The 24,207-nt window shown below is 45.0% G+C and overlaps 1 protein-coding gene across 1 annotated transcript in view; it reads left to right on the top strand.

Moving 5' to 3' along the window:
• The window catches only part of APLF (aprataxin and PNKP like factor), a 172,804-nt gene that overhangs the window by 92,230 nt on the left and 56,367 nt on the right, over positions 1-24,207 (top strand). Inside the window, exons 7-9 of the mRNA XM_066594839.1 lie at positions 2,656-2,818; positions 3,276-3,775; positions 20,016-20,158. Coding sequence (XP_066450936.1) covers positions 2,656-2,818; positions 3,276-3,775; positions 20,016-20,158 — 806 coding nt within the window. The remainder of the gene's footprint in view (positions 1-2,655; positions 2,819-3,275; positions 3,776-20,015; positions 20,159-24,207) is intronic.

Genomic DNA, 24,207 nt, shown 5'->3' with positions numbered 1-24,207 from the left:
TCATCCCCCTCCCCCACACCTGCTTTAATGGAAGGCTTCAATCCTATAGAGCTGAGCGCTGTTTAGAGACAGATCTTGGGTTTGACTAATGTGAGAGAAAGTCCAGAATGGAGGGATCCACTGAGAATTAATAAACCTTGTTTAAAGGGCCACTCCAGCGAAAACACATTTTTCCATCCCTTACCTGATTGCCCGTTACTTTCCAGTAGCCCCCTGTCTGATGCTTATCAGACACCATCTTGATAGTGTGAAATTTTACTTTCACTTTCAAATCCATCTTGTGATAAATCAGCAGAGCATTAGCTAGAGGCTTTACCATTTCTGCTTGCTAAGGAAGGGGGGGGGGGGGGTAATGTAAATATTATTACCTTTTATATTCACCTAAATAAGCTACAGCTCATAGGTATAAAGTGAGCAGGATGAGCTGTGATCTCTTCTATTATACCTGTGTGACAGGAGCTGTGTGATCATCATCAGTAACTGTAAGAGGAGGGTTTGTATCGCACTCTAGGCAGTTTCTCTGTGTAATTGTAACTTTCTAAATGATTAAAATATCTAAGCCAAAAGATCATTTATCGTGGAGAACTGACCCCTTGTAGGGAGGCTCTAGTACCCTGTTGTACCACCTCTAGCTTGGATACAAGATGTAATATGGGCGGGCATGGAGGCTCTAGTACCCTGTTGTACCACCCCTAGCTTGGATACAAGATGTAATACGGGCGGGCATGGAGGCTCTAGTACCCTATTGTACCACCTCTAGCTTGGATACAAGATGTGATACAGGCTGGCATGGAGGCTCTAGTACCCTGTTGTACCACCTCTAGCTTGGATACAAGATGTGATAAGGGCGGGCATGGAGGCTCTAGTACCCTTTTGTACTGCCTCTAGCTTGGATACAAGATGTAATACAGACAGGCATGGGGGCTCTAGTACTCTGTTGTACCGCCTCCAGCTTGGATAAAAGATCTGATATGGGCGAGCACAGAGGTTCTAGTACCCTGTTATACCAGCTCTAGCTTGGATACAAGAGGTGATACGGGGGGCATGGAGGCTGTAGTACCCTATTGTACTGCCTCTAGCTTGGATACAACATGAAGATAACGAGAAAAAAGGGGGTTCCTGCGCTACTTTGTATGGAGCAAAAAACAAATTCTTCTTTTTAAAAAAGAATTCGCAGCGGTCAGTGATAATTCATAATAAAAAACATTTATTAAGTATAGTAAATTAAGGTCAAAGCCTTATATAAAATAAGTAAAACAAGTAGATAAATACTTGCAACGTGAAATATGCGACGCGTTTCGACGTACTAGACGTCTTTCTCAAGCATTATGCTTGAGAAAGACGTCTAGTACGTCGAAACGCGTCGCATATTTCACGTTGCAAGTATTTATCTACTTGTTTTACTTATTTTATATAAGGCTTTGACCTTAATTTACTATACTTAATAAATGTTTTTTATTATGAATTATCACTGACCGCTGCGAATTCTTTTTTAAAAAGAAGAATTTGTTTTTTGCTCCATACAAAGTAGCGCAGGAACCCCCTTTTTTCTCGTTATCTTCATATCTGTGCGATCCGACCTCTTAGGAGGTTCGGATTTTTCTGGGTAGTACCTGCAGCTCTCCATTGCATTATAATTCGGTGGATTTTTTTGTGATAGCAAAAAAGAAAAATGCTATATGCCTGCTTGGATACTAGGTGCTGACATGTCCACCCTAGGGTGTCATGTCTGGCGCCAGGTGAGTGAATAGAAGTTACCAACTCACATTTGAAAAGTGTTTGGCGCTCTCCCTGACTTCCTTTCTTGGATACAACATGTGATACGGGCAGGCAAGGAGGCTCTAGAACCCTGTTGTACCACCTCTAGCTTTGATACAAGAGGTGATACGGGCAGGCATGGAGTACACTTTTATATCGCCTCTGGCTTGTGTAAAAGATGTGATACAGGCGGGCATGGAGGCACTAGCACCCTGTTGTACCACCTCTGACTTAGATACATGTGATACAGGTGGGCATAGAGGCTTTAGTACCGTGTTGTGCCACATCTAGCCTGGATACAAGATGTGAGACAGGCAGTATGGAGGCTCTAGTACCCTGTTGGGCCACCTCTAGCTTGTATACGAGATAAGGGAGGAGATATAGGGTGGTGAAGTATTGTGTAGGGCCTTATGGATGAGAGTGATGAATTAAAATTCGTTTCTATATTTGATGGCCAACCAGTGCAGTGACTGGCGCAGGGCGGAGACATCTGTTTAGTGACTGGCATAGCATGGAGGCATCAGTGTAGTGACTGGCACAGGGTGAAGGCGTCCGTGGAGTGGCTTGACAAAAAATGAGCCTGGTTTCTGCATTCGGTATAGATTGGAGAGGTACAGCTGGGAGCGGAGGAGCCGCCGCAAGTCTTCTTATCCCCTGCACAGACTCCTGGAGTACCTCTTCTCCCCGCGCGGCGGCTTATCCACAGCGGACCCTGCACCGCCGATACAACCAGCATCCCTGGCAGAGGAGAGTAGCCTGCAGACCTCTGCAGCCAGCGGAAGCCTGCAGTCGGAACCCATCGCAAACCGGAGAGAGAAGCAGCGGTGAGCGACACTCCAGCCCTGATAGCAGCTGAGTGCAGATGAGCCGCCGCTAGTCCTCTCGTACCCTGCACAGACGGTTAGAGGACTTCTTCTCCCCGCGCGGCAGCCCATACACAGCGGACCCCGAGCCTCCGACACAGCCAGCATCCCCAACAGAGGAGAACAGCCTGCAATCCCACAGAGCCAGCGGGAACCTGCAGACAAGGACCACAGCAAATCGGAGGGGAGAGACAGCGGTGAGTGACACTCCAGCCCCACTTAGCAATCCCCTGCCCCGCGCTATCAACATCATGGCGGCCATTAGAGGGAAAGCTCCCCAAAAGAACAAGCCACAAACCAACAAAATGGCTGCGAGCACAGCCCATAATAAAAAACCACAAACTTCCCCGACCGCTAGCCCCTTAAAACAACGCGCTAAGATAGCGGAAGAGCAGGTAGAAGACCCACAAAGCCCTCAGATGGGAGATTTTATTACATCTATGCCCTCATCGGATAAACCAGCCACAGAGGCATTTATGAAAGAAATGCTATTGGCCCTAAAAGATTCCTTGCAAGTGAACTTTGACTCACTATCTTCAACACTAAAATCCTCAATGGAGGAGATGGAGGAAAGAATATCCCATACTGAAAATAAAATGAGTGAAATTACTCAATCCCACAATAATCTAATTGATGAACACTACTCTCTGACAGAAGAGGTTGATGCTCTTAAAATAAAGTTTGCAGATATAGAACATAGAAACCGACGTAATAACGTCAAATTCAGAGGTATCCCAGAGGCGATCCAGGCATCAGAAATTACCATCTACATCCAGCAGATGATCAAAACAATTCTCCCAGATGCATCAACTATGGATCTAACTATAGACAGGGCACATAGATTGCCAAAACCAAAATTTGTCCCCGACTCTATGCCTAGAGACGTCATTGCTAAATTCCACTTCTTCCACATTAAAGAAGCTATGATGCAAGCCTCGCGCAAACTGAACCAGATGCTGGCCCCCTACAACGCGATTCGTCTCTACACAGACCTCTCGCAGATGACATTGCAAGCCAGAAGAAAATTCTCCCTAATTACCAACGCTCTCCGCCAGGCAAAAATGCCCTATAAATGGGGCTTCCCTCCGAAACTCCTAATCCACAAAGATGGAGCAATCCATATTTTCTCAAACCCAGAAGATGCCATAGAAAAAGTGAATTCCTGGGGCATATCCATTCCGCCCCCAGACGAAAACCCTAGGGGTCCAACTAGAAGACCAAGACCGGAAAAAACCCTCATGGCCTTTGAACCTGGCCGTTGAAAATATACTTATATCTCGACCCACGAGAACTATCTCGACACAGCCTGCCTCTGGCTCTCACCCACTCAGGTGAATTTTACCCCCCCCCCCCCCCCCCACCGTGCAAGTCCACACCTTACTTGGACTTGAAGTTACACTTCACTTGTCAACTGTTTTGATGACAAGCAATTTCTTGTTAATTTGTTATGCAATGTTCCCCCTTGTTATGCTTAGACATCGCAACTTTCCATGCTGCTCCATGACATATTCTATTCTTAAAAAATGTCGGTTAAACTTCTCTCCATAAACGCTAATGGGTTAAACGCACATTTAAAGGATCATCATTGTGGAGAGAAGCGTTGACCCAAAAGGCTGATCTACTTTGTGTGCAGGAGACACAGTTCGATGCTTCCGCATGTCCAAAAATGTACCATACCAAATTCCCCAAGATCCTACTAGCTTGTGCCCCAAATAAAAAGGCAGGAGTGATGATCGCATTTAGAGACACGATCAATGTACAAACCAACTCAATTCTACAAGACCCCAGAGGGAGATTCATTCTGGTAACGGGGACTTTAAACTCTGTTCCATTCTCCTTACTGAACATTTATGCTCCAAATGAAGCCCAGATAAGTTTTTTAAATAAAACAATTAAAAAATTGCGGAAGCATGGAAATGACAGGGTGATGGTATGTGGAGATTTCAATCTCGTACCAGACGAAACTATGGACACAACGAGTCAGACTCGTAGAAAACATTCAAATCTAAACCCCTGGTTGCAAAAAGAAGCTCTCTATGACAGCTTTCGCTGTTTGAATGCATCAGCAAGGGAGTATACCTTCTACTCCCCTCCACACAGACCATTCTCGAGAATAGACCTGATATTGGTGGATAGGTGGTCCCTCCCTTTAATCTCAAATGCTTCAATTGAAAAGGCCACATGGTCGGACCATGTTCCCATCACAGCCACTTTTCGATGGGGGGGGGGGGGGGGGGGGGCAGACACGCACATGGAGAAATAACACTTTTTTGATGGGGATCCCTCAGCACACAAAAACAATAAAGGATGCTCTCACTGAGTATTTTGAAATCAACGATACTCCAGAGGTATCTTCAATAACGGTGTGGAATGCGCACAAAGTGTATATTAGGGGAATCCTCATTACAATTAGCGCAAAGCACAAAAGAGACAAGGAAAGAAAACTCAATGAAACTCTAAATCAAATTACAATAACTGAAACCCGCCTCCAAAATGTCCAGTCAGATGAGTTACACAAACAACTCTTTGAACTAAGACATAAACTACGCTCCCTTCCCATTGATAGTTTTGACAAGACCATCAAAAACTCAAAAATAGCCTATTACTCCTCAATGAACAAACCATCCAAACTAATGGCAAACCTGGTCAAAAAAAACTAGAATCAAAACAAAAATCCCGTACATAACTGACCCAGAAAACAAAGAGACAAAAATTACGCACCCTAAACAGATCGCAGAATGCTTTCGTAAATTCTACGAAAAACTATATAACCTTAAAGAAGACCCCTCCACTCCCCAGCCAAACCAAAAAGAAATATCATCTTTTCTTAAAACAGTAAACCTCCCGAATATCTCAGAATCGCAACAAAAAAACTTAAACAAACCCACATCAACCCAAGAAATCATTAACACCATAAAAACACTACAACTTCAAAAATCCCCGGGCCCAGACGGCTTTTCCAATGAGTATTATAAATCCTTTAAAGAAATCCTAGCACCACACATGTGCCAAATGTTTAATTCGGCAATACAACAAAGCAAATTTCCAAGAGAAATGCTCGAAGCTACAATCGTTACAATAGCCAAACCCGGTAAAGATTCTTCGTCCTTAACAAACTTTCGTTCTCTTTGCTTAATTGCGATACTAAATTATACTCAAAAATCATTGCTCAGAGACTACAGACGGTTCTACTGTCCATAGTTCACTCGGACCAGGTGGGCTTTATAAAAGGACGGCAAGCACCTGATGCCACAAGAAGAGTGATTTGACCTCCTCTCCGTGCTAGAATCCTCCCATACCCCGGCCATACTCCTAGCCTTAGACGCAGAAAAGGCTTTTGACCGCCTTCACTGGGACTATACCTTCGCTGTCCTGGAAAAATTTGGCTTCACAGGCAATATCATCAACGCTATAAAAGCACTATACTCCTCCCCCTCAGCTAGAGTCCTAGTCGACGGTACATTATCCGAAATATTTTCCATCACCAATGGGATCCGTCAGGGATGCCCACTTTCTCCCCTAATATTTATTCTAGCAATGGAACCCCTGGCCGAATCCATAAGACTGAACTCAAACATAAGAAGTATACCCACAAAAACTAGACAACACAAAATCAGCTTATTTGCAGATGACATGTTAATCATGATAACTAACCCTATAACCTCCTTGAGATATGTATACTCCACTCTATCCTTATTCTCAAGAATTTCATACTACAAACTAAATGTTTTCAAGTCACAAATACTGGGAGTTCATATACCAAACGACTTAAAAAGAGATATAAAACAAGAATTCCTTTTCCAGTGGCAATCTCAAAATATTCCCTATCTTGGAATCCAAATCTGCTTCCCCCTGTCCACCACCATCTCAGCCAATTACACCCCACTACTTAAATCATTACAGGAAGAACTAAATGACTTTAAAAAGCATCAATCTACGTGGCTCGGAAAGATCACCTTATATACAATGATGATCCTTCCAAAAATTCTATATTACTTTAGAACACTCCCTATACCGATCCCCCCCAAAAATACTACAAAAATTCCAAAGCCAGATGTCAGAATATGTGTGGAATGGTAAACCACCTAGGGTGGCGCGTTCTATCTTGGCCTTACATAAAACTCAAGGGGGAGTAGACCTTCCCAACTTAGAATCCTATTATATGGCAATTCTACTTAACCAATCAAGGGAGTGGATAACCCTCTCGACATCGACAGGTTGGGTTAACTTGGAACGAGAGCAAATCAACTCTAAATCTCTAAAATCTCTACTCTACGCAACTATTCTGGCAACGCTATCCCCACAACTGAGGTCGAAAAGACTTATCCCACATCTTTCACCAACAATTACAGCGACTGTTGAGGCGTGGACCAAACTCACACAGAATACATTAAGACTCAAAACCAAAGCACAATCCCGCTAGATACTCTAGAGCATTTCATACCGGGCCTGCGACTAACCACATGGTCGGAGGCAGGGATAAAATTAATACTGGACCTTTTTGAGCAAAATACCCTGAAGTCCTTCTCACAACTAGTTGATCAATTCAGAGATGTACAGATATTTTCAACTAAGATCCATACTAAAAACCATCCATCCCCAAAACATATCGCTCCCACACACAATAGTTACAAATATAACAAAACTACAAAAAGGGAACAAAAGTACAACCAGATATTTCTATGACCAGAAACCTATGTTCGGGAAAGAGATGCCACCTTTTAAACTGGGAAAGAGACCTAAAAACAAAGATCCCCCTGACAGTTGGTTAGATTCTTTTAAAAGAGCTAAACAAGCGACAAAATGTGCCAACTTAATGGAAACTTACCTAAAAACGCTCACAAGGTGGTATCTCACACCGGACCAACTAAAGAAAAGACGGATGGCTTCTGAGGCCGACTGTTGGAGGGGATGTGGGCAAGAGGGATCCCTACTCCACATTCTTTGGTCATGCCCTCTAATTGCCTCCTACTGGTCTAGTGTCTACTCATTAATCAACAAATTCTCGACTGCCAAAGTCCCGGAACTCCCTGCCACAGCACTACTTCTTCTAAATCTAGGGAAAAACAGACCCGAAAAAAGACAGTTAATAAGCCATATACTGATGGGGGAAAAAATCCTATTAACTGGAAAATGGCGAACTACGGAAATTCCCCACATAAATGAGTTAATACAGCTTATAACGGAGCATGGTACTTTCAAGAAAACTGTTGCACTCAGAAACAACTCTTATTTAAAATACACGACAGTATGGAAACAATGGTATGACAACTTGCATCTTGATGTCTAAAATTGTTATTTTCTTTGTTTTCCCATCCCAACCTTCCCACAAAGCCCATTGTTTTTCTCCTCCCCCCCTCCCCTCTCTGTCCTCCCCCCATATCCTGCCTTACCCAAAGAATTTCCTAACTTGTATCTCAAATGACCAAATATGGTTTCACACAGAAAAGTTGATTGACTCTACTTACAACTCTGTAACAATCCTTGTAAAATTGAAAACATACTAATGCATATTTGTAAATTCTGTCTGTGAAATTTAATAAAAATCTAATGAGAGAAAAAAAAAAAGAAAACCGTTTTAAATGACCTGCTGGTTATTAATTAACATCCTTGCGACACTTTATGTTCCCAGAGGAGCTGGGCGACTATCTTCATGGTCATTAGACAAACCATCTTTACACAACCCTATTAACATCCGCCTCACAGACTGAGAATTCATTTAGTTCTGTGAGATATTCTCTTCACGCCAAACTTATTGACCCAGACACCTCATTGTGATGTTACAATATGCGCACGAATAACCTCCTTAACTTTTAACACCAGTGGTTGTACCAGAATAACAAGTAATCCGCTATTCGTTGAATCGATGGGGGTCTTACCACTGAGACCCCTGCCGATCTCAAGAATGAGACTCCCGTTTCAGGTTCTCCTGTCACTGCAGGAGTCGCTTATTCCTCCGCAGTGATGTCACCCTAAATGGAGCACAATCGGCACTCCATTCATTTCAATCGGAGTCATGGAAATACCCAAGCGGGTATTATATGTGCAATATAATGTTATAACTTTTACAACGCTGCAGAGATATTGCATCACCCGTGGTCCTCCTGCTTAGTTCTCCACTGGTATCCACTGGTTACGACCTGTATGCTCCGTTGTTTTACCGGTCAGGCATGCTCAGTGCATTGAAATTCTGTAATGCCGACACAGTTTGTAAAGTTGTGAATGTGTACTTATTAGTAACTGGAATGGGGCATTGTGGGAGACGTAGTTTTTGCACCCTTTGGTGGCCACTTTAAATAACAACGTGGAAATCTGAAGCCGTCTGGAAAACAGCGGTGGTGCAGGTCTGCAAAATAAAGGTACTGGAGTTTGGTTTGACGATTTAGATAGACATTTGGAATAATTGCAATAAGTGGAAACGTTAGAGAAATTTTGTAAATTTTGCCCAGTCTCCGTACATATGCGGCAAAACTCGGCATGCAGTTCCATCTCAGGCAGATATGCAAATGATAAGCGTTACAGTATGTTTAGATGAACGGTCTTGTCACCTGAGGCCCTAAAAGTGGTTCCCCCCTTTGCCCTTTAAAAGGCTCTCGGAGGTTCCTTCTGTGCAGTAACCTCTTCTTCCGCTTGTGTAGAGCTTGTTGACCACTAGACACCTCTACGACACAGAAAAGAATTTTGCCCCATTACCAGAGTCTGAGAGGGGTATTGGGATGTGAGAAGCTGGATGATCGTAGCGATGAATTGTCCCCCACCGGGCCGTTCTGACCAGACTGGTAAGAGGTTTTAGGACTAGTGGATGTGTGAGGGGCATACAAGGCGATCAGGCTCAGGACACCCTTGGCAGACCACCAGTAGAGAGGAGCATCTGACCAGACTGTTAGAAGGTGTTGAGACCAGTTGATGCGTGAGGGAACACAAGGTGACCAGACTCAGAACACCCTTGGCAGGCCACTAGTAGAGAGGAACGTCTGATAAACATGAGCAACTCCTACTGTTCGTTGTCCACCATCCAAAGACAGGTGGCGCCATCGATAGACCCCTGTGTCTGTCAGAACCATTTCCAAGCGCTGGGCTGAAGGACATTTGGTCTCACGGAGGCAATTACATGTACTGCCTTTGACACCCACCCACCATCACCTGTGTGTGTGGTGGGGTTATGAACAACAATGCAGGACTGCTACCAGTTGGCACTAAGTTGTCTTCAGTGACAAATCCAGGTTTAGTTTGGGCGCTGGCAGCAGAAATTCACAGAGCAGCAGCAAAGAATCAGTTTAATAATATAATTACCACTGAGGATCCTTCTAAAATATAATTTTTATTAAAGTAAAATCTAAAAAGGAGGGCCAAAGGAAGCATCAACCTATATAAACCCCAGTGTCAGGACTCAAACTCAGGACCTGTTGCACTCCAATCAGTAGGTCTCTCCCCTTGGCTATCCAGGATTTGGACAATTTCTTGCTGAAACCCACCCTTGGTCTTTGCTTCCTTGCTCTTGCTAAATCCGCTTCCTGTCTCCCTGTCCTGGCTCTGCCCTGCTACTGATTAGGACTTCCTATAAAAGCCTGACCGTGCCTCAGATCCAGTGTGTGATTATTGTGCTCCACACCTTGATCAAGCTCCTCTATCCTCTGGCTCATCTGCAATTGTACCAATACCTCCTGCTGCTGACCTTTTGACTTCCATTTGACTACGCTTCCGTCTCATCCCACTGTACTGCATACCGATACCTACCGCTGCTGACCTCTGGCTTCCAATTGACTACGCTTCCGTCTCATCCCATTGTGCTACATACTGTGACTTCCCGATAATGACTCCCGGCTATCTTGACTACTCTCCAATGACCAGCATGGCTACTACATCTGCGGCTCTATTCTAGCGCCGGTAAGACGTAACACCCGGACAATAACAAAAAAAATAAACAAAAATGTAGAAGGTGATGGAAGGTTAGTTCTAGAGGCACTAATTAATGATCAGCAGTAGACCAGAACCTACCAGTAGTAGGTTCCTGGTTAAAGGATTATCAGGACCAGCGGCTCTCGGGGTCTCCTTGCCCGCACCGCCAGTCCTATCACCCAGGCTGCGGGGGTGCGGCTCAGGGGAGCCCCAGTCTTGGTAATCTCCCCTGGCCACCACAACCCAGGACGCCGACTCCGAGCACACGCTCCCGTACCCAGGGGGCGGGCACCTAGGCGAGTGCCGTTCCACGCCTCGTTCCAGTTGCCATGACCCTGGGCCTGCTTGCTCTGTTCTCCTGTCTTTAGCAGGCGCCGGGGGCTGTTTCCCATAGCGTCCTGCTATTGGTTCCTGCTGCTGTCAGGCTCCCCGCCCCAATCAGCTGCTGGGGCGGGAGTTCTGACAGCATTTAAACTGCTCAGTTTCTCTCAGACCTTGTCCGTGTATGTTTGTTCTCCAGCTACACCCACATATTCCTGATTTGATGCTCTGTTTTGACTTGCTTGGATTTGACTTCGCCTTCACCTGACCCCTTGTCTGCGTTCTCTCCTGTTACCAATCCGAATTGCCTGACCAGCTTCTGTGTTTGTTTGTTTCCCTTTATTTGTCTGTCAGTCTGACTCCCTGCCCTGTTTCCCTAGTGAGCCTAGGGACTGTCGCCCAGTTGTCGCCCTAGGGCCTAGCCCAGGGGGGCAAGTAGGTAGAGACAGGGGTTGCGGGTAGTTTCAGGGACATCCAGTTACCCGGACCCCAGCTCCCTGACAAGGATGTCAGGAATAATTGAACATAAACTGACCTAGATAAGCTAGGGGCTTGGGCAGAAAAATGGCAAATGAAGTTCAATGTTGATAAATGTAAGGTTATGCACATGGGCAGCAAGAATGGATGTTACCAATATTCGCTTAATGGGGTACCGCTAGGGAAATGTGATATGGAAAAAGACCTGGGGGTACTAGTGGACTATAGACTAAACTGGAGTAACCAATGCCAATCAGCTGCTGCAAAGGCAAATAAAGTTTTGGGATGCATTAAAAGAGGTACAGGGGCGAAGGACGAGAACATTATTCTCTCACTATATATACAGCACTTGTCAGGCCTCACATGGAATACTGCGTACAGTTCTGGTCACCGGTGCTCAGGAAAGATGTTACAGTACTGGAGGGGGTTCAAAGAAGGGCAACTAAACTAATACATGGAATGACGGGACTGGAATACCCAGAGAGGCTATCCAAATTGGGACTATTTACTCTAGAAAAAAGACGGCTAAGGGGCGATCAAATAACTATGTATAAATACATGAGGGGACAATACAAGGATCTCTCCCAGGATCTGTTTATACCCAGGACTGCGACGGTAACAAGAGGACATCCGCTACGTCTAGAAGAAAGCAGGTTTCATTACCAACATAGAAAGGGATTCTTTACTGTTAGAGCAGCTAGACTGTGGAACTCTCTGCCTGAGGAAGTGGTGATGGCAAAATCCTTAGAGGAGTTTAAAAGGGGACTTGATGTCTTTCTGGAGAGGAAGGATATTATAGACTATAAATCTAAGGTTATTTGTTAATCCGGGTATACAGGCAGGTAGGAACTATTAGGGGTTGATCCAGAGAACAGTCTGATTGCCATTAGGGAGTCGGGAAGGAATTTTTTCCCCAAAAGGGCTAATTGGCTTCTGCTCTTGGTTTTTTTTGCCTTCCTCTGGATCAACAAAACAGGAAGCTAGACAGGCTGGACTAGATGGACATTGTCTTCATTCAGCCTTACGAACTATGTTACTATGTATGACAATGACTTTCTCAAACCACCCACATGCTTCAAGTTGGACCCTTTCATAAAGGCTATGCACAATATCAGAGGAAAAAAACCCAGAGAGACCCCCCCACACCCCTAATAAGATGTTAAAGGAATATAATAGATGAATGTTGATACTTCTCTCAGCTAGTACAGTGGAGAAAGTCAAGAATAAAGAGGGCATAGAACAATTGGAGAGCCATAACTGTTCCAGTAAACCTGAATAATAAATCATCGTAGGAACAGCTGTAAGACTGGATGGATATATCCCTCCTATGGAGTTAAAAAAACCACCCTGCAGCTAGGATCTAAGACCTGCTAAAGGAATTATCTTCTAAACTCTACTACACGCTCCTCAACGTGTTTCGAGTCTACAAAGTTAGTGGTGAGCGCTGCTGGTGTGATGGTCTGGGGGCCTTAGCATATATGACAGTCAGTCACCCCTAGTCGTGGTAGGAGGGACAATGACAGCTCAGCGATATGTTCAGGACATCCTGCAGCCACATGTGTTCCTCTCATGGTGGCTTCCAGCAGGATAATGCTCGGCCGCACACACAAGGGGTCACAGGAAGCCCCCACAACATTGTCACACTTCTGTGGCTGCCCGGTCGCCGGATTTATCACCAATAAAACATGTATGTAGCGATATGCCGCATGATACCATACAGAACCTGTATGCCTTCGTTGTCATCCGTATCACATCTTGTATACAAGCTAGAAGTGGCCCAACAGGGTACTGGAGCCTCCATCCCCGCCTGTATCGCTTCTTGTATCCAAGCTAGAGGTGGTACAACAGGGTACTAGAGCCCCCAAGCCTGCCTGTATCACATCTTGTATCCAAGCTAGAGGCGGTACAACAGGGTGCTAGAGCCTCCATGCCTGCCTGTATCACATCTTGTATCCAAGCTAGAGTCGGTACAACAGGGTACTAGAGCCTCGATGCCCACCCATATCACATCTTGTATCCAAGTTAAAGGCGGTACAACAGGTTACTAGAGTCTTCATGCCTGCCTGTATTGCATCTTGTATCCAAGCTAGAGGCAGTACAAAACGGTACTAGAGTCTCCCACCCGCCCGTATCACATCTTGTATCCAAGCTAGAGGCGGTACAAAAGGGTACTAGAGCCTCCATGCCAGCCCGTATCACATCTTGTATCCAAGCTAGAGCATCCACACCTGCCCGTATCACATCTTGTATTCAAGCTGGAGGCGGTACAAAAGGGTACTAGAGCCTCCATGCCTGCCCGTATCACATCTTGTATCCAAGCTAGAGGCTGTACAAAAGGGTACTAGAGCCTCCATACCGCCCGTATCACATCTTATATCCAAGCTAAAGGCGGTACAATAAGGTACTAGAGCCTCCACACCCGGCCGTATCACATCTTGTATCCAAGCTAGAGGCGGTACGAAAGGGTACTAGAGCCTCCATGCCCGCCCGTATCACATCTTGTATCCAAGCTAGAGGCGATACAACAGGGTACTAGGGTCTCCATGCCCACCCGTATCACATCTTGTATCCAAGCTAGAGGTGGTACAAGAAGGTACTAGAGCCTGCATGCCCGCCCGTATCACATCTTGCATCCAAGCTAGAGGCGGTACGATAAGGTACTAGAGCCTCCATGCCTGCCTGTATCAGATCTTGTATCCAAGCTAGAGGATCAGTACAACAGGGTACTAGAGCCTTCATGCCTGTCCGTATCACATCCTGTATCCAAGCTAGAGGCAGTACAACAGGGTACTAGAGCCTCCATGCCGGCCGTATCACATCTTGTATCCAAGCTACAGGGCCGTACAACAGGGTACTAGAGCCTCCATGCCTGTCCGTATCACATCCTGTATCCAAGCTAGAGGCGGTACAATAAGGTACTAGAGCCTCCATGCCTGTCCGTATCACATCCTGTATCCAAGCTAGAGGCGGTACAATAAGGTACTAGAGCCTCTCTTAAAATATTCAGTTTTCCACAATAAATTCTCCTTCTGCTCTGATATTGTAATCCCTTATTTATATCAATGTTACAATCACACAGAGGACGTTTCATTCGATCCTGACAACTCCTCCTAGGTGCTTGAATTTTTTTGACAATAAGTATATTGCACTCCCTTTCCTAGTGAGATGTTCTTCTGGATTGGCAGCACCTTATTTTACCCTCTTGGCCCTTACCTTTACCCTCTGAGTTGCCATTTAACTGAGACTCGCATCTCTTGCACCCTTAGAGATGCTGCACCCTCTCTCCTCCTTGCATTACAGCCGCAGTGCAGCATAAAGCCATATGGCAGGTTTACACAGCTTCAGTGTGCATTCACATTAAAATGGAAGAACCCAGCGATCTGAGTGACTTGGAGCAAGGCCTGGTCAGCGGTGCTAGACTAGCCGGACACGGCATTTCACTGCCAACCTTGTGGTGTTTTCTGGTTCAGCTGTGTGCAGACTATACATAGAAGGATGCAATCAAGGAGAAACCTCCAAGTAAAGGAGATCTTGTAGACAAAAACAACTCGAATGTACTTACCAACGAATATTGGGAACATCCCCCAAGGCCTGCTGCATTGGCCCTTTTATCCGTCCATCACAAGTCTCGTCCTTGTCAAAGTCCCTTGCCCGCATGCCTGCTTTCAACACATCTACTTTAAGAACTGACTGTCCACCTGCTGCCTAATATACCCCACTCCATGACAGGTTCCATTGTCACAAGATAGTTAATGTTGTTAGCGTCACCTTTGAGTGGTTTTAGGGTTATCGGCATGGCTTTTCGGAGCTGTTGCGGGACGAGTGTCAGCTGTAGCAAATATTTGATTCCCGCATTTTATGGAGCGGGATCGACCTGCGATCCCCCCTCCATACATACCCCAAAGCTGCAGGACATAACTCAGGAGCCAAGCCGACTCTATACATAGCGATTATCAACTCTTTGACAACTGACTCCTGGCCTCTACAGCTGTTATTGGAGATAACTTTGAAATAACTCTGAATGCGGCTGACAGCAGGCTTTTAATGTTCAAATACCTCTGCTGCCCTTCCCCCTTGCACAATGAGAATGCAGGGTATCATATGGGTTTTATGGTAGCACAGGACTTTGTGAAGGCCCCCAGGGCTATCATGTATTTCTGCTTGCAGAAATACAGTATACTGCAATACTGAAGTGTTGCAGTTTATTGTCTAAGCAATGAAAATTTGCAAGTTCAAGTTCCCTATAGAAACTGAAAAAAAAAAAGTTTTCTTATTAAATACTGTATTAACTCGAGTATAAGCTGATTTTTTCAGCACAAAAAAATGTGTTAAGAAAGGCCCCCTCGGCTTATACTCAAGTGAGATTTTTAAAAAAACGCAATACTCCCCTCTTAGCCGGCATCACTGTCCCCGGCACTGCGACCAGCTGCTTCAGACTTCTCCCCGCTGTCATCTACCTGGCTCGGTTTTGAATTCCCTCACAATCCCAGCCAACGCTCCATCATTCACAGCCGTTCAGCGAATGTCATCACTGAATGGCTGTGATTGGTTTATTGAGCGCCGGCTGTGATTGGCTAGTGCTCGATCCAATCACAGCGCTTAGTTACACAGTGCTGGCAGTGGGGGAATTCAAAACCGAGCCAGGGAGATGACAGCGGGGAGAAGTCTGAAGCAGCTGGCCGCACCGCCGGGGACAGCATCGTGCCGGGGACACAGACGTCGGCTGAGAGGTGAGTATTGCGTTTGGTTTTTTTTAACCTAGTATATATTCGAGTATAGCTAGGCTTATACTCGAGTCAATAAGTTTTCCCAGTTTTTTGTGGTAAAACGTATTGACTCCGCTTATACTCAGGTTGGCTAATACTCGTGTATATACGGTAATTACAAATAATATTTAAATTTTAAAAGTTAGGGCAGTTGGAAGATGGTGACAGAAAAAAAAGGGCATCAAGAAAGAATACACAAATTAGTTTTTTTTTGTTATCATACCCACCCATAACATTACCATGTAATTTTTCTGTAGTGTGCATACTGTGAAAATGGCACGTTTTTCTTCACTTCCCTCCAATTAAAACTTAAAAAAATAAAATCAGTACATTATATGGTGCTTTGAATGGTACCATAGAAAAACACAACCCATCCCGCAAAGAACAAGCCCTCAGGCAGCTACATCCGCTAAAAAGTTATGATTTTATTTTTTTTCAAAGCGGAGAGGAGAAATCAGAAATGAAAAAGAAAACAAAAAGTGGCTGCGTCCTTAAGTGGTTAAGGGTAACTTGGAACAGCAGGTACAGTAGCATTTTGCTGGCATGGTTTTCTTATATCTGTTCGCCGGGACACTATCATAGTGTATGGAGCAGCACGCAGACAGCTCCGTACATTGTACAGTGGCCAGGCGTGGTATTGCAGGCAATTTCCATTGAGGTCCCTTTTATTTACCAACTGAATGGCTTAGCTAGAACTTGACTTGTTAGTTGTCCTCTATGCTACATGTTTTTCTCCATTTAGTCATATCAGACAGATCTGCTAATCTACGAGCAGGTTCTAGTGACTGCTTTACAGCGTGCGATACGGATCTGTTTGTTTTCGTGATGTCTGTAGTCGTGCTTATCTAGCCTCGTAAGGTTTATGAGTCGGGGCAAAAGGCTTTTTTAGGGAAGAGCAAAGTTGTTTGCCGCAAAGTTTTATCAAAGTTATGAAACGTTACCAACAATGTTGACGAGCGTGCGATGTTTTATCCGCCGTATCTTCAGATTGACCTGCAGATCACCGGTAATTTGCAGTATGTGACCGTGCCTATGACGTCCTTGGCTTCTCCACCAACACAGCAGTAATCCGCAGCCTGTGTCTTAGGCACTTAGCGTCCACTCCAACGTCTTCTCCTCCTTCCTTTCATCTCCTTCTTAGCCTATGGTCTTTCTTTTGATCTTGTGTTTCAGTTTTCCCTGGATCAGGGTGTTATTCTCTGTGTATTCATCCACTTTGCATCAACAAGAGGCGTGTTGTGTTCTCCGTGCTTTACATTGATGCATTCATAACCATCTTTGTAGGTGCCTGTCGTGTGACCGTTGTCATGGCACATTTATTGAATTTAGACGATTTCTTTAGTACCTTGTTCCAGATGACGTACTCATATCTATAAAGAGGCCCGCAATATGCCAGTTTGGGTGATGCGATGCTAAACCCAAGAGTAGGCCTCTTCTCTGGAGGGGTCACTTAGGCTCATGCTGGCATTTTGACGGGCCATCTATTTTGTTCTTAAAGCGATCTTCATCTTTCAGGATAAAATTCTGTCCTCTGACCAGAGGGGGAGGGTGTATATTGGTTGCAGTTCTTCTTCTCTGCCATTCTTCCTATCCACTATTCCTGGGCCCATTTTCGGTCATCCAGGGCGGCCGATGCAATCCTCCGAAAACTTTATCCTCCTAGTGCATGGCTAGTGTTAAACTACCAGTGCGCTATATCTGCTCTCTAATTGCTCACGTGATCAGCACTGTCCAATCAGAGAGTAGTGCACAACATGTATTAGTTAGAAATTTACTTACAGCCATCTTGGATGTCCAAAAACGGGGCCCAGAAACACTGTGTAGTCATGTCTGGTCTGCTATATAATAGGAAAAGTACTAATGCTGCACTGGGTAGCCATGCCTGGTCTGCTATATAATAGGAAAAGTACTAATGCTGCACTGTGTAGCCATGCCTGGTCTGCTATATAATAGGAAAAGTATTAATGCAGCACTGTGTAGCCATGCCTGGTCTCCTATATAATATAATAAGTACTAAGGGTGCACTGTGTAGCCATGTTTGGTCTCCTATATATTAGGAGAAGTACTAAGGGACCACTGTGTAGCCATGTCTGGTCTCCTGTATAATAGGAAAATTACTAATGCTGCACTGTGTAGCCATGCCTGGTGTCCTATATAATAGAACAAGTACTAAGGGAGCACTGTGTAGCCATGTCTGATCTCCTATATATCAGGACAAGTACTAAGGGTGCACTGTGTAGCCATGTCTGGGTCCCCTATATATTAGGACAAGTACTAAGGGTGCCCTGTGTAGCCAAGTCTGGGTCTCCTATATATTAGGACAAGTACTAAGGGTGCACTGTGTAGCCATGTCTTGTCCCCTATATATTAGGGCAAGTACTAAGGGTGCACTGTGTAGCCCTGTCTGGTCTCCTATATATTAGGACAAGTACTAAGGGAGCACTGTGTAGTCATGTCTGGGTCCCCTATATATTAGGACAAGTACTAAGGGTGCACTGTGTAGCCCTGTCTGGTCTCCTATATATTAGGACAAGTACTGAGGGTGCACTGTGTAGTCATGTCTGGGTCCCCTATATATTAGGACAAGTACTAAGGGTGCACTGTGTAGCCCTGTCTGGTCTCCTATATATTAGGACAAGTACTAAGGGTGCACTGTGTAGTCATGTCTGGTCTCCTATATATTAGGACAAGTACTAAGGGTGCACTGTGTAGTCCTGTCTGGTCTCTTATATATTAGGACAAGTACTAAGGGTGCACTGTGTAGTCATGTCTCGTCTCCTATATATTAGGAGAAGTACTAAGGGAGCACTGTGTAGTCATATCTGGTCTTCTATATATTAGGACAAGTACTAAGGGTGCACTGTGTATCCATGTCTGGGCCCCCTATATATTAGGTACAAGTACTTAGGGTGCACTGTGTAGTCATGTCTAGGTCCCTATATATTTGGACAAGTACAAAGGGTGCACTGTGTAGCCATGTCTGGGTCCCCTATATATTAGGACAAGTACTAAGGGTGCACTGTGTAGTCATCTCTGGCACTCAAGAAATGAATATATGAGTTAGAGGCGTCCTATATGAGTTAGAGGCGTCCTATATGAGTGCATCTCTCCCCATTGTTTATTGGACTTATGAAATGCCCGGCCATTACCTTGACATCCATCATCTACAATGGGGAGCGCCACGTGCCTTGTCCTCTCCTCTCTGGTGTGCTGATTTTGGGGAAGTTGATCCCCATTTCCCCAGTAAGTGGCAGTCCTGGAAGTGGAACTTGCGTTGATTTATTATGGCATATACTTAGGGTATACCATAAATGTCTCAGATGGGAATACCCTTGTGACCCTTAGAAGTGGTTTATTATGGCAATGTGTCCCTCAGACCAGAAAATGTTATGCACCCCTGCTTTAAGGCATCTATTCCATTCCCTAATAGGCTTGTCCTATTACCAGGTCCTGTGCGAAATGTAGTTCTTTTTGCAATACTGTTGTAACTATTGCCCAGTCTGAGTACTCAACAAGGTATGTATCAATGTAGGACGTAGGCCAATGTTTCTTAGAGCTTATTCACACTTGTGTAACCATAAATCGCCTATTCCCTGCAAAGTTTGATCGTTCTGGCTTTTTTTGCATGTGTAATGGCTGCATATTTGCACACAATAGTCTGGAATTGTCTCACTGATTTTCATGACAGAATGTTATGGGCATGGTCTATGGACTGTGCAGGGAGGGGGAGGAGGTGAGATGTGTCACCTTTTGTGAATGATGCATCCTGTGTTATCTATATATAGGTGTTACTTTTCATTGTAATCCTGCCTGTGATGATGATCAGATGGCTGCTGAGAAGCAACCTCAACAAGACAGGAAGTATCGCCCTTCCATTAGTCACTGGGAAAGATATTCGTTTTTTGTTTTTTTAATGTATTAAATATACTTTTTCTTTTCATTTTCTAGAAAAAATCCAGTCCACTTCCAAGAATTTAGTCACCCAGGAGACGCCGATTACCGTAACGTAGGGGATGGGAGTCAGGATGATGATGATGACCGGCCGGAGTGTCCCTACGGTACAGATTGTTACAGGTAAGAATAAAGCACTTGAGAAGTTTGCTGTTCTGTCACCTTATTACCTCCTCAGCTGTAATCAGTAAGTAGCGAAAGGCGTAATTGTCCAGTCCGAGCGTGTAGGACACCTTTCAGAGACGCAACGAAGATTTATAATTCTAGTGCATTGTTCTGTAATTGTAGTTCTGTTCTCTTCTTACATTCCCCTGTAGGGACTTCACAAAGACGTCAGAGTAATTGTCTTTATTTTATAATAGCCCAGGTCTTGATCTCACGTCTGACTTAATAACATACGTGAAGACACCTTTTAACGGCTAATTGGCCAATTATGGCCGCACATTTCTTGCGGGTAGTTTTTCGGACAGTAAAAAAAAAATCAGTTCTAAACTAGATAACAAGAAGAATGTGTGGGGGGAGGGTGGGGGGTAACAAATAAATTGAGTGCGCTGTGGAATAAGTTGGTGCTATACAAATAACAAGATTTTTATTTTTTTTTATTTATAATCTATAAATTTATATTCTGCCATTATATGTCTTCCACGTAGCATTTTTCACCGCTTCAGGCTGTATCTGTGATTTTCAGTTGTCCCTGAGCTGGTGGATGGAGTCTCCTGTTATTCTGTCTTCTATACACCGTCCATGGACAGAACTGCAAGTTCCCTAACGCTTTGTAACACACAGACCTAACATCATCATGTTGGACAATACAGAAGTACTGAGTGCAATTCCAGTGCTATAAAAAAAACCACTTACTATTAGCTGCAGATAGCATTTGTGTGACTTGCTGCTTTTGTCTTTCCCATTCCCTCAGCTCTTTGTAGACTTGTATGGGCAGCATGAGTCATCACCCTACTGGACTTCCAGTTATCCATCTTTTTATATCTCTCCCTAAAGACTGGCATTACTTTACAGTAGCATGTCGTCAGCACTTTTGAGTGATTTTTCAGCGCAAAAATGTAGTTTTAAGTAAATAAAGTGATTTATATATAATTTTGCTAATTACTATAGGTATTATTGTATCTTGTCACCACCAGAAGAATGGGTGGTGACAAGAAGCACGCTCACAAGAAAACACCCCCAATTTGATTGGCTGCGCTGGAGAATGGCAGCCCATGATCTCCCCTCCTTCCTCATTGCACTCACCATTCCTCGGACGCTTGCCTTGGCCTTGGTCCGCTTCCCTGCTCCTCCCTGGTATGGCGACCCCCTGGGGCTGTGGCGTCCCCTCACCATACTCCCTCCTCCCCCCATGTCTACTGAAGGCGTGGCTGGCTGGTGTCAGCCAGCAGCCAACAACCGGGAGCAGAGAGCGCTGGAGGAGCAGTCATGGAGTGTCGGCCCCAGCGCCCGCAGAACACACTGACAGCAGCTGGGGAAAGGCAGAAGGACAGAGGCCAGGACAACACCGGGCAACCGTGAGCATATATATGTGACGCCGCAGGGGGACACACTGACAGCGGCTCCGCGGGTATGGCAGTAGTCCAGGGAGCATAGTCGCGGGGCCGCAGGTGAGCACAGGCAGGTACAGGGGGGACCACGGTAGTCCACTACTCAGAGCAGCAGCGCGTTAGTTCAGCGAGATCGCCATGCCACAGAGGAGCAGGGAAGGGGACCAAGGCCAAGCCAAGCGTACGAAGAGGGGTGAGTGTAACCGGGCAGGAATTGAGATCATGGGCTGCCATTCTCCCGCGCAGCCGATCAAATTGGGCGCCTTTTCTTGTGGGTATGCATCTTGTCACCACCCATTCTTCTGGTGGTGACGAGATACAATAATACCGTTACTGTATTCGCTATCACATAAGCACTAGTTGTTGGATACATTTATAAACATTTAAGGGCTACGGATGCTTTGTGCACCATTTTTTATATTTTTACAGAAAAAGACTTTACAATTTGAAATGATTAAAAAATTTTAACCATTTTCGCCTGGCTAGTGTGATGTAGAGCTGCACACTGCAAACCGGAGAACTGAACTTGTTGCAGAAACTATCTGACTGACAGATTCTGCATCCGGGGGGGATTTTACATGTAAAGGTACACAACCTGGGATGGGATGAGGGGGGGGGGGGGGCTGCAGATTGTATGTCAGTTCTTATAATAACGTAACTCATTATTTTTATTGTTTAATCCGGCTCAGAAGCCCCGACAGTCGGCGCTGCTATGTGCTTGTAATTACAGCGCTGGCTGCTGGTGACCCGTCAGTCCAATGAGCCGGGTCCTGTCTTCTACATCTGAGGATATCATTGATTGACTGTTTTTTTTTGTTCTCTCTGTTGTCACCGCTGCTTGGGGACCGAGGGATTGAGGGACAGCAGCAAGCCTACAGGCAGCAGCAGAGAGAGCTGTCAAAAGCAGATCAATAATGTGATCGAAGGGAGACGGGACTCTGCTTACTTGACTGACGGGTCACCAGCAGCCAGCGCTTGTAACTGTAAGCACACCGCAGCCCGTCTTCAAACAGCTGCACATGGGGGTCCCGAACAGTAGACTTCCACTGCTGGCATATTGATGACATACCCCGAGGATAGGTTGTCAATTTCTAGGTCACTGAAAACACTTTTAAACTATAGAAAGTTTCAGATACACTCAATGAAAAAAACAATCCCTCCCCTAGAAGTTGTCGGAGTCAAATGAAACTTTATCTGTGTGATTGTAATGTTGATATAAGTAAAGGATTACACTATCAGAGCAAAAGAGTCCTTTATTGCAGAAAACCGACCCCTTATGGGGAGGCTCTAGTACCCTGCTGTATCACCGCTAGCTTGGATGTAAGATGTGATACGGGCGGGCATAGAGGCTCTAGTACCCTGTTGTATCAATTCTAGCTTGGATACAAGATGTAATACAGGCAGGCATGGAGGCTCTAGTACCCTGTTGTATCACCTCTAGCTTGGATACAAGATGTAATACAGGCAGGCATGGAAGCTCTAGTACCCTGTTGTACCATTTCTAGCTTGGATACAAGATGTAATACAGGCAGGCATGGAAGCTCTAGTACCCTGTTGTATCACCTCTAGCTTGGATACAAGATGTAATACAGGCAGGCATGGAAGCTCTAGTACCCTGTTGTATCACCTCTAGCTTGGATACAAGATGTAATACAGGCAGGCATGGAAGCTCTAGTACCCTGTTGTATCACCTCTAGCTTGGATACAAGATGTAATACAGGCGGGCATGGAGGCTCTAGTACCCTGTTGTATCACCTCTAGCTTGGATACAAGATGTAATACAGGCAGGCATGGAAGCTCTAGTACCCTGTTTTATCGCCTCTAGCTTGGATACAAGATGTAATACAGGCAGGCATGGAAGCTCTAGTACCCTGTTGTATCACCTCTAGCTTGGATACAAGATGTAATACAGGCAGGCATGGAAGCTCTAGTACCCTGTTGTATCACCTCTAGCTTGGATACAAGATGTAATACAGGCAGGCATGGAAGCTCTAGTACCCTGTTGTATCACCTCTAGCTTGGATACAAGATGTAATACAGGCAGGCATGGAAGCTCTAGTACCCTGCTGTACCATTTCTAGCTTGGATACAAGATGTAATACAGGCAGGCATGGAAGCTCTAGTACCCTGTTGTATCACCTCTAGCTTGGATACAAGATGTAATACAGGCAGGCATGGAAGCTCTAGTACCCTGTTGTATCACCTCTAGCTTGGATACAAGATGTAATACAGGCGGGCATGGAGGCTCTAGTACCCTGTTGTATCACCTCTAGCTTGGATACAAGATGTAATACAGGCAGGCATGGAAGCTCTAGTACCCTGTTGTACCGCCTCTAGCTTGGATACAAGATGTTATACTGGCAGGCATGGAGGCTCTAGTACCCTGTTGTACCACCTCTAGCTTGGATACAAGATGTGATACAGGCAGGCATAGAGGCTCTAGTACCCTGTTGTATCACTTCTAGCTTGGATACAAGATGTAATACAGGCAGGCATGGAGGCATACAGGTTTTGTATGGTGTCCTACGGCATATCGCTCCACATTTGCTGTAACTGAGTCTCTAGATCGTGCAGACTCGTAGGCTGTTGAAGTTGACGCCCCAGATGGTTCTATATATG

The sequence above is a fragment of the Eleutherodactylus coqui genome, chromosome 3, assembly GCF_035609145.1.
Source record: "Eleutherodactylus coqui strain aEleCoq1 chromosome 3, aEleCoq1.hap1, whole genome shotgun sequence".
NCBI lineage: Eukaryota > Metazoa > Chordata > Amphibia > Anura > Eleutherodactylidae > Eleutherodactylus > Eleutherodactylus coqui.
The sequence above is the reverse complement of the archived record's forward strand: the minus strand, read 5'-3'. Positions and strand labels throughout refer to the sequence as shown.